Here is a 12,029-nt window from a genome sequence, read left to right on the forward strand (position 1 = left end):
CAACTTTAATCTTTATTTATCTGATTTTATGGGTCAACAGATATGTTGACATCGGTGTCCTTTAAACATGTAGCCTCTTCACAGACACATGACTGCAATCAGTGGCGCTCAGATGTGCTTCATTTTCCAACAGAATGGCAGCCAGCAATCGCTAAATCGTGCAGACGAAGCTCAGGACTGTTCAAACATGTGCTCTCAAGATGTGTATCTAACTGTCGAGGTCGAAGTAATCACTGCCTCATCCAGGGTCAGTCCTAATTGGGGTGTTGGTGAACCTCCGGAGCTGATTTGCCTCTTGGTGGGTCTGTGAAGAAATTACAGCGCCGACAGCTGGTGACAAACACTGTGAGAGCAGCTGTGAGCTCCGACAGCTATTGGCTTCTTTTTTTTATAAAACCTCGCTGGAAGATGTTCTCAGATCCTTTACTTAAGTAAAAGCACAAATGCAACCATGTAAAAATACTCCATTACAAGTACAAATCCTTCATTCAAAACCTGATTGTTGTTCAGTGACTGATATATGATTTTATATATCTATATCTATATCAACAAACAGTAGCAGGATTTCACTGCTTTTTCTCCTTCTTTACTCCAAATGTCAACTTCTCAAATCCATCCGTCCATGTTGGAGCTGAATCAGATCTGAAATATGAAAGTGGAAAACGTCGGTTGTTTATGAGCATGCACAACGAGCCGACATCAGCAAGGTAGAAAAAACTGTTGCAAACAAAGCGTTCAGATCAGGTTGAAGCCCTGACTTGCAGGCAGCATTTTCTACATACAGTACCAGTCAGAAGTTTGGACACACCTTCTCATTCCCTTGAAAGAGAAAGTGTGTCCAAACTTTTGACAGCTACTGTACGTTAACCTCAAGTTTTGGAACTTTAACCACGTTTAACATCCGACATCATAACAGCGTATAAATAGCAGAAAATCACAAAATTCACTAACAAAGACCATTTGAACGGTATAAAAGTAGATTTATTTGGATTGTCGAGAGGGTTCAGGATTGATGAGGAGAGTGTACGGCGGGCTGGATGCGGATCGAGGAGAGGGATGAAGGGGTCGATTGCCGGGGGATGAATGGGAGCTGAAAGTTGGTCCGGGTCGTGTACGGTGGGATGATGGGGTAGAGGAGAGGGATGAAGGGGGTCGATGGCGTTGGGACGACCGGGGACCAAATGGAACCACAAAGAGGCTGGTGCGTCTAGGAACCCGGGGGTCGAGACTCAGGGTGGGGGACACGTGTCTCGATGAGCTTTCTGCTTCGTCACCACCCTGTGGTTCCTAGAATAGGACGAGAAGAATCACTTATGTGGAAGTATTAACCCTAACGAGCATGTCTTTGATGGTGGGAGGAAACCGGAGTACCCGGCGGAAACCCACGCGAACACGGGGAGAACATGCAACCCCCACACAGAAAGGACCTGGGACGGCCAGTGTTTGAACCCAGGACCTTCTTGCTGTGAGGCACAAGCGCTCACCACTGTGAGCCACCGTGACACCCGTTGAGAGAGAGGAGAAGAATGGGGTTTGGGGGGGGGGGGGGCCGTGAGAACTGAGACGTACGGGAGAGAAAGGGGTTAGACACGCTTATATAGGTATACACGGATGATTGAATTAGTGAGGCACAGGTGATTGAATTTAGTGAAAGAGAGGGGCGTGGTCTTGTTCCTGAACTTTGTTATAATAATAACTCCGTAGCAAAATGTGTCTCCTTTTAAAAATCAAGGACAAGAAGTACGACAGGGACTCCTGAAACAAAACCTTTGCATTTGGATGATAGAAGCCATTAAAGATAAACATCTCTCGAAGGATAAAGAGTTTAAAGTGTGAATATTAGTGTTAATGACGTGTTAATTAGAGGTGTTTTGGTGAGAATGTTGCTGATCATCATAAACATAAAAAAACCATCCAAACATGTGACGTCCTGTTAATGAGAGAGTAAAAACTCCACCTACTGCCAGTTTAAAGGATAAAGCAGTGAGGTTTCATCCCACTGGAGCTCTAACAGTCAGCTGGTTTGTCTTGGTTTCACTCCCAGACATTCCAACACTGAGACAGAAAGAAAGAGAAAGAAAGAAAGCAAGAAGTCAAACTGCCTCAGAGTTTAGAAGTCTTCAGACCCCATGCAGGACAAACCTGGACCCACTACGGATAAAAGCTTTGTCTTATAACCAAATTGCAGCTTTCACAATCCAAAATCAACTCCCAGACCACATAGACTTTGTACATTTTTCCTCTCATGCAGAGCTGTGGCATGTATGACAATATTTAAAGCTCAAGAAAATATTAAAACAAAATGATAATGGACGATGGGAACGGCCTTTTTTTTTCCAGCTTGCAAACAAACACTGTGGGGAGATTTTTATCAGCATGTCGCAAATTACCGTCAGAGGCAAAAAGTTTAGCATCACTGCAATTTTCCAATTTAGCAGGTATTTACTAAAACTACAAATTTAAGTGAGCTGCACTTCATCTAATCTGCAGCTAAATGGGACCTGATACTGAGTTGAAGTGTAAAAAAAAGTGTTTTCTGCTGCTGAAGTTAAACTGGTTGTTTTTGTAATGAATCAGTTTTTTATTTGTCTGTGTGTTTCTCTCTGCTGTCGTCTCTCTCCCTCTCTGTCATTAACCAATGTTGCAGATTTTAAACCTTCTTTACTCAGACATTAAATTTCAGACTCAGTTTCCTGCTGCAGAGGTCAGGCCGCGCTGATAAATCAGCTGCTTTTTCACAATTTTCTCTATTAATTTATGGTGCTTTGGTCATAAACATCATAAAATAGTTTCTTTGCATCCAATGTGTCATCTTGAAATGTCCCCATCTGTCTTTATTTTGTCTTCGCTGATGCAAAATGGCGAAAACTGGAAAGCTGATAATCATGACAACGAACCATTTGAGCAGTAATTTGAGGAAATGTTTTGAATTCGGCACCACAGGCAGCTCTGCCACATAGTTTAGGATTACTCTGCATGAGTTGCATCAGAATAAATTCAAACAAAATGCGTGTTGATCCTCGTTACTTCGAAATAGATTTGTTGAAAAAGTGTTTTGTTTTAGTGTGTTGCACAAACTTGGGTGATGTCTCTGTCTCTCCTTAAAGGAGATGTAAATCTGTCTGAGTTGTCCTCTTTAAAGGACCGATATTGGTCTTCAGCCGACATCCGGAGAACCATCTGGACTGTAATATCATCAGTGTATCAGTGAGAGGAAATCCTTAAAATTCCCCAACACTCTGTGGTCATTCCTGTAAGCCAAACTTCAGTTGGACAGGCAGACTGACACGCTAAACAAAGAGGCCCCTCATTCTTTAACATCAAACCTTCCAGCTATAGAAAGAGCTGCTCAAACTCTGACCATGTAAATACAGTTGGAGCGAAACTTGGAGGTCCATGTAAACACACTTGGATGGGTAAACGATGCGGAGACCCTCCTCTCAATCAGCCGCTCTGCTGTGATTACCTTCACATGCTTCACATTAGAGTGAACTCCATTTCCTCCACTTGCAGGGCCTCAACCATTTGGCAGGTGATTAAACACAGGCTTTAAACATGTTTGTGGGAGCAGAGAGGACCGTGCACGCATGCACACATGTTTACAACCCTCACATTAAAAAGAAAGCGCACTCATACGGTATATGTGCCGGTCACTTTTATCGCGCTGCTTTCACACTCAGAGGCCTTGAGGAGGAAGATCAGATTCATTTCAGTTCTGCCGCCCTCACTTAACTTAATCCCCTGCAACTTGGCAAAGAATCAGAGCTCAGTTTCCTTTGAATTCTCTGGTATTTGCATGTTGGGAAGTCTTAAACTCAAAACACTTTCTCCCAACTCTCTTTGTTTCCATTCAGGCAGGCTGGAGTATGAAATTTCAATAATATGATGGTAAATTATGTGTAATACTGGACACGAAATTCACTGGAAATGCAGAGAGGATGAGGAGGAGGAGGAGGATGAGGATGAGGAGGAGGAGGAGGAGGAGGAGAGAGTGAAGTTGAGGAAAAAAAAGAAGCAGCAAAAGATAATTGAACACAAACATTGAAGAGTGAAAGTGTGGATTTTGTTTCCAGCAGAAGAAAACTAAGCGTTCAGGAGGAAAGAAAACACAAATCTGACATCTTTCAAAAAGTTGTTTTGTAATAAAAGGTTAAAGTTGGAAACAACCACACTGGGAAAAACCAAAATACAACTGATGAGAAGGTCCAGCAGGAGCAGACATAGAGCTGCAACTAACCGTTATTTTCATTATCAACTAATCTGCTGATTACTCTTGTGATTAATTGATTGATCGTTTTGTCTGTAAAATGTAATATTATATAAAATGTAAATATTGGAAAATGGTCGTTATCATTTCCTACAACCCAATTCGATGTCTTCAAATGTCTTGTTTTGCCAAGTCAAAAACCTCCAGATATTCAGTTTACTATCATGCTGACATAAAAAAAAAAAGAGTGTCGACTCTGTACGTGTTTAGTTTATGTTTTTATTCAGTGTTTACTGTCATATATGACCAAGAAAATCATCAAATCTTCACATCTGAAGCTGTAACCAGCAAATTTTGGCATTTTAGCTTCAAAGATTGTTGTATGTTGTGGTTTGGTGGAACACAGTCAAGAGGTCAGACCCCAACGGTGGTGGAGTGTATCTGTACCTTTGTGTTGTACAGTTCAGCCTCTGACTGAAGACAGAACTCTCCAGAAACTCTGGTTCTGTCTGTTATTTCCTTCTAGTTTCTTTCCTTTTTCCCTCTTTTATCAGTACATTTATGAAACAGATCCATAAAACTCCAGGACTCCTGTAAATCTTTTGCTCAAGTTGAAACACTTTCAGCTTGCGTTGAGACGCCGTTGTGTCAAATTTTGTTCATTTGCATCTTACAAATGACTTTGTATGAAATCATGCCACCTTTAAAATTCCCTTTGTGTTCTGTCTGATCACACAGTAAGAGCACTAAAGCTGTGTTTCCATTTATATTTAGCAAAAATCCTGTGGTTTGCACCACAGGATTTCAGCCTCACAGAGCCCTCAGCATGGCTAAAGACTTGCAACTTGTTTTTATGGGACGTTTGTCAGCTGGTGATGTTTCAGTATCTGTGTCTCTGCCTCTAGTTGGAGACACATTTGAGTCTAAGACAAGGTTATGAAGGATGTTTTAAATGGTAATATTTCCTTTTTCAGTGAAACTTTCTGACTCTTTTTTTTTATCTTTATATGATGGACCAAGCAGGAAGGATGAAGAAGAAGAAAAGATGTAAACAAAGAGCAGAGACTTTATTGTGGTGAGAGTGAGAGAGTAGAGAGGTAGTAAAAGCAGCAGGAAGCTGCTCTGTGTCTGCAGCTCTGGTCCTTACATCAGTGAGATGGCACAGTGAGCGGCATCATCGAGCAAAATTTACATCATATTTAAAATACTTTTGAGTTCATCTGCCCTGTGATGTGGCCAGACAGCGTCCGCTGCCCACAGATCACAGGAAATGGAACCGTCAGACAGTAAGCAGGTCCAGATGGAGCGGATAGGACGGCTTTCAGTTCTGTGAAACTTGTGAGGGCAGAAATGGTTTGAATGTATTTGCCGGCCGAGCCGCAGGGTTGCTCTGGAGCTCCAGATGAAGTTGGGAAGAAGCGTCAGCACATTGAACTAGTTATGAAGTTTGGCAGAATGCTTTTGTGAGCTGCAAAAATCTGACGGCACAGATGAGTCCAGCGCACAACATCACTGAGTTCTTTGGAGGAAGGAGGCAGATGATTGGGTGTGCAGGACGATTCTTTCCTTTGTATTTGTACAGCTTTCTTCATTTGTTTTGCACACATGAGAATAAATCAAACATGCAGAAAGTGGCCACCAAGGCTGAATGATTGAAGCTTTAATTCCTCTAATGACTACTGGATGATGGCTGCAGCTGTATTGAAGTGAACCAGAAAACCTCCATCTTCAGAGCCAATAAATCATTTTATATTTAAAGCGGAAAAAGCTGAAATTCAAGAAAAGAACAGATAAACAATTGGAGATAATAAAAAAACAAAGAACTCATGGGATCTTTTTGTTTAACAAAATCTGAATTATGTTTTTAACACGATGAAGGAGACACTTTCTGCAGATATAACAGCTGAACACACATTCTTTCTACAATGGAAATCAAATGTTGTTGGGAAAGTTCTTCCAAATCTGTTAAATGTGTTTCACTGTCAGGTTGCTTTGCTTTCACCCTTCTGTCCAGTTCATCCCAAACCAATGACTGCTACTGCTTCCATGATCTGAAGCTTACCGTCTTGTTCTTTTCTTTGGAGGTGGTTCTGAAAGCCTGGAGGTTTGTTTTGGATCATTATCTTGTGGTAGAATGAAACCCTGGCAGCTAGATATAGATCAGAGGATGCTGCAGGATGCTGCCAGTCACTGACTGGTTGTCTCTTAATTCCTCCATCGGAACCCTGACAAAACAGAAGTTCTTTTAATTGAATATCAAAAAAATCTGATATATCTTGTCTTCTACGGATCTCAAACTATTATTTCACTCTTTAATTTTCTCCCATCCAGATTATTGTAATTCCCTCTACTTGTGCCTCATTCAGGCTGATCTACAGCTGGTTCAAGATGCAGCTGTCAGGCTATTAACTGGAACTAGCTGTATGACCCCTGTCCATGCATCCCTCCGCTGGCTTCCTGTGAAATACAGAATAAACTGCAAGGTCCTGTTGATAATATCTTAGGTCCTGCAGGACTTTATCCCCAGTTACATCTCCTTGTCTCTCATTCCACCTCTCAGCCTCTTCATTCCTCAAATCCATTGTCCAACCCCAGCTAGACAAAAGGTGACTGCGCCTTTGCAGTTTTAGCCTTAAACCTCTGGAATCATCTTCCTTGATCCGTCAGATTTGCTGAATCTTTAAACTGTTTTAAGCAGCTTCTAAAAAACATCTTTATAGGTAAGTCTTGTTATAGATCTCCATCCCCGTTGTATGTGTTGGTTAGTTGAGTTTGGTCTGTTTCTCATTGTGTTGTACCGTCGTATGTTTTTGTTGGTTCTATTTTGGTCTGTTTCTCATTATGCTGTCTCATAACGTGATTCATTTTATTTATCTAATTGTTTATATTTCTCATTTGTGTTGGTCAAACACTTTGCAACTGTGTGTTTTTTAAAGTGCTATAAAAATAAAACTCCAGTTAATGAGCCCCTCACGCCTCCTCCTCCACGCTTTCATACAGACAGATGAAGCGATCGGCACATGTTGGGACATCTGTAGGAACCATTTGCATCGGTTCAACTGAGACTTTATTAAGGATGCAGCTCATTGGGGTCCATAGCATCAACGTTAAAGGCTTCATTTGCGTCCATCGCTGGAACTCAATTACTTGGTTTTCTGAAACTGACATTATTTTTCAGTTTTTTGCAACCTAATTCTTTTTTTCTTTAGCTCTTGCGGTTTACCTTAATGGTACATTTAATATTATTTACTGGGCTTGAACTGCTTACATTTCAGTAAAAACTGGAAAAATGGAGGTGTTGTAAATCGTTTGACCAGTAGTGCATAATAACTGTCAATGCACATACTATATGACAATTAGGTTCAACCATGGGACAGTTTTTCCAGGACTTTTCATTGCTGGGCAGTGGAAAGGCAGATCTTTATGTTTTGTTTATTTCTTTTAATTGATTTAAGAATAAAATAGATTTATAACAGTGTTAAGGACTGTATCTGAGGGGGGAAATGGCATCAACACATCATTTTTGTTCGACTGCCAGCCGTTTATTAGACTTAATTTCAGCACCGTTCACTGTTCAAATATCATGACGCAACCATAGTGTCAATGCGTCTCCTCATTTAGCTGTAACAAAGTGATATTACAATAATTGGGATTTACAGTAGCCTTGTATTTATTTTGGCATCTACAGTAGATTGGTGAAAAATTATGTAATGGTTTTGATGTAAACTACGAAAGTCAATCTTTCATCAGGTGCCCAAATATTTTTTCTGCAGGGCCAGAATTGGCCCACTGGCCGCTATTTGCCACTGCTATATGGGCATGTCAGTATTGTTTTAAGACAGTTACGTAACAAGGATATTTTTCTGTCAATGAGATGCACTTGGTAGACACTGCTGTAATACAGACTAGATTGGAGACTTTACGTCGTTCATGTGGTGATTTATTCCGTATAATCCCAGAGCTGCAGTTGTGGTCTGATGTGACTTGGAGGAGATGAGTTCATGACAGTGCGCAGGGACACATAACTTCAATAATTACTGATACTGCAGAAGACGCCCACTTTACACACTCCTCATACCTCAGATGTGAGCACGCTGCCAGATCCTGACAGATTTCTAAATCACTGAGAGGGTTTGATAGGCCGATGGCGTCCACCTAGAGTCCGGTTCTGTTCGAGGTTTCTTCCTGTTAAAGGGAAGTTTTTTCTAGCCGCTCTCACCAAGTGCTGCTCATGGGGGAATGTTGGATCTCTGTAAATTAAAGAGTTGGTCTAGACCTGCTCTATGTGAAAAGTGCCCTGAGATAACTTTGTCATGATTTGGCGCCATATAAATGAAATTGAATTGAATTGAATTGAAAGCAGCTGGGAGGAGGTTATATATCTGTGTTTTTATCCACAACTACATATGAACTCCTCTCTATCAATTTTTCTGCCATTTCCTCAGTAGTGGACCCTGATTTGTGACCCTTTTTGACTCTGACACACAAAATGAATCATCTGTTTGAGTTTGTTTAAACCAAATAACATGAAATTTATCCCTTAATTTAAACCATAAAATGACCTTAAATTACCATGAAAACCACCCCTTGTATAAAAATGAATATCCCTTTTAAAAAAATTTTTCTCCTTCTTTACCCCAAATGTCAACTTCTCCGTACATGTTGGAGCTGAATCAGATGAGAAATATGCAAATGAATAAATTAATAATAAATTAATATGCAAACGAAGCGTTCAGAGCAGGTTGAAGCCCTGGATTTTTAACACACGTTCATCTCAAGTTTCTGAACTTTTACTATGTTTAACATCCAAAATCATAACAGTATAAAAATAACAGGAATACACAAACAGCAAAGTATGTCCTCTTTAAAGGGTCAATTTACTCAAATCACTTAAAACAAACATACTTTTCTCTTCTTTCTAGTGCCGTCTATCCAGGCAGACGCTATAGTTTGGATTTATATGTCCAGGTTTTCAAATATCAACGCAGTATCTTATTCTCTCTGTAAATTAAATGCAGAATGCCAGATTTTAGTAGCTGTTGATGGGAGCTCCAACTGAGACTTGGCACGGAAACATCCAGGGCTGGCATTGATTGTATTACTGTTTCTTCTTATAAATTATAAATTATCTGAATAATTCTCTCACCACCAAATGTTGTGATGTATCACCATTAGCCAGAGATGCTAAAGTCAGGCTACTGCTCCAGCACACACGCGAAAGGTTTTAGTGCATTATTTCACAAAACGTCAAGACTTTCCACTTGTTTGTCGTGCAGCCGGCCTCACCACAGCTTAGAGGTGTTTTTATTCCTGAGAAAAATAAAAAAAGTTTTGAAGTCCAGTAATGCAAAGTCACGGTGGGCGTGGCCTGTTATTATGTCTGTAAATGTATGCAGTCTTTGTAACACGACCTTCTGGAACAAACGTGTCCCCCCGCTGCCACTGAGCTCTTCCAGATGGGAAACAGATTTGTTCTGTCTTTATAGTCGTCTTTGTCTTTGTGTTGTAGGCAGAGAGAAACCCGAGAGCTGTTCCAGCATGGAGGGGAGGCGGGGTCTTCTCCTCAGCCTCATCATAGCAGCATGTTTCTACGGCAACGCTGCTCAGAAGACAGGTGGGTATGATTATTCAGCTATGACTTAACTTCCTGCATACCAGCACATAAAGGATCATGGTAAACGTACCCCTGCCTCAACATTACATCAACCCACGGCATCTGTATAACCGATTTATATACACACACACACACATACACACACAGACACGCACAAGGCCTTATAGAGCAGATGTGTGGTATGCTTTGAAGTTTATGTTCATTATAAACATTGTTGGAGCACCAGTACTAACCCTGCACAGGAATGTGTTTGCTGCTGAGCACATGTATATGACGCATTAATTGGTTCACTTTGGGCTAAATAGCTTTGACTGTTTGCTTACATTAAAACATATTTTCCTTAATAGTTCTCATATGATTCCCTTACTTAAAGAAGTTTCTCAAACCTAATTAGGTCTTAGAATTTCTCCTCCAGACATGTTTAAAGGATGAGTTCACAGTTTTTTAAGTGTGTCTTAAAACAACAGTCAGGTCAGTCCAAATGAACTGTTCATACTGATCATTAGAAGATCCCTTCATAATGCACTTACAATTTTGTTATTTTATTTATGTGGTATGTTTTTTAACGCTGTAGCATGTAGCACTTTGAGATTCACTGAAGAATACAGCATAAATCATGTATTATTACCTCTTTCACTGTTTATATGGGCACCTGACTGGTGTTTTAAGACACACTTAGAAAATTAACCTGACCAGATATGATGTTATCATTGCAACATTCGGTGTTTGTAGGTACATCCCAAAGTATTAAATGTAAAACATCTGATGAGAACTATTAAGGGGAGTTTTGTGCAGCCAGGCACAAGAAAGGTTTAGAGTTGGAATGATGAACTGATGTTGAACATATTGTGAGAAGGAGAAGTTAAAGGAAAGGTAGGGTTTGATCAGCCATTTGTCGACCTTCTGTTTGCGCCACCAGCACTTTCAGAAGGAGATGAACACCAGCTGTGAGCCACACAACTTTCTTTTTTTCAATTTCTTCATGCTTTCACACGCAAGAGTCAACCTGAAGGTAAGAGCTTTCGGAGTAGATACCTCCTCCTGTCCAGAAACTGTCTGCTGGCACCAGGTGCAACCCACCACCTCTGTCTGTAAATCACCCTTCTTCACATCTGGCTGACACGCTTTCTTAGAAACGAGAGCTGCACGGGTGCTCAGAGCTTTTCACTGTAGCACCCTGCAGCTTCTTATCAGCAAGACCTTTATGTGACTTGACAACCTTCCCTCTCAGTCTGCACTCAAGAGGCCGTGGCCGACATCGTCTTCTTGGTGGATGGGTCGCATAGCATCGGCCCCGAAAACTTCGAGCAGATCCGTCGGTTTCTGTACACGCTGGTCAACAGCTTCGACGTCGGGCCTGATCATGTTCGCATCGGGCTGGTCCAGTACAGCAACAATCCACGCACCGAGTTCAAGCTCAACACCCATCAGAACAAGGCCGACATCCTCCAGTACATCGCCGCTTTGCCTTACATGGGGGGCGGCACCCGGACGGGGCTAGGCTTGGACTTCATGCTGAAAAATCACTTTGTGGAGGCCGCTGGAAGCCGCTCGCATCAGAATGTGCCGCAGATCGCCGTGGTGATCACCGATGGCAAATCACAAGATAACGTGGAGTCGCACGCCGAGGATCTGAGGAGAAAGGGAATTGTTTTGTATGCAATTGGTATTAAAGACGCAGATGAAGACCAGCTGAGAGAGATAGCGAATGAGCCGTACAGTCGGCATGTCTACAGTGTGTCAGATTTTGCGGCGCTGCAGGAAATCTCTCAGAGCATCGTCCAGACGCTGTGCACAACTGTAGAGGAAGCCAAACGTCAATTCCTGCAGTTGTCTAAAGGTAATATGTGTCATTCCACACAGCTTGTGGTGATTCATTGATCTGACCCCAGTGGTACTCACATCCGAGGAATGTTTGAGCCAAGTGTCGATTAATCAGTTAGTTAACTCAAAGTATATGGGTTTTGGATTACTGGTCGGACAAAATTAGACATTTTAATACATCTCCCTGAGCTGTTGGAAATTATATCTGCCATTTTTCAATGTTTTCTGACAATAGACTAAACGATTAATAGATTAATTTGATAAAATAATTGGCAGACTAATCGATTATGAAAATACTTGACTGAAAAAAAAATAACATCAATAACCATTGTTTACAGAACAATCATACCTTAGGTCCATTTAGTATCTGTTCTGGAGCTTTTG

The 12,029-nt window shown here is 41.2% G+C and overlaps 1 protein-coding gene across 4 annotated transcripts in view; it reads left to right on the forward strand.

The window, feature by feature from the left end:
* LOC121905978 (collagen alpha-6(VI) chain-like) overlaps positions 1–12,029 on the forward strand; it is an 82,877-nt gene that overhangs the window by 18,135 nt on the left and 52,713 nt on the right. For 3 of the 4 annotated variants that reach the window (XM_042424596.1, XM_042424595.1, XM_042424597.1), the window contains exons 3-4: positions 9,717–9,821; positions 11,053–11,661. In XM_042424596.1, coding sequence (XP_042280530.1) covers positions 9,746–9,821; positions 11,053–11,661 — 685 coding nt within the window. In that variant the 5' untranslated portion in view covers positions 9,717–9,745. The remainder of the gene's footprint in view (positions 1–9,716; positions 9,822–11,052; positions 11,662–12,029) is intronic. The other variant, XM_042424598.1, reaches the window with a different exon arrangement.

The sequence above is a fragment of the Thunnus maccoyii genome, chromosome 10 (genome assembly GCF_910596095.1).
Source record: "Thunnus maccoyii chromosome 10, fThuMac1.1, whole genome shotgun sequence".
NCBI classification, from domain to species: domain Eukaryota; kingdom Metazoa; phylum Chordata; class Actinopteri; order Scombriformes; family Scombridae; genus Thunnus; species Thunnus maccoyii.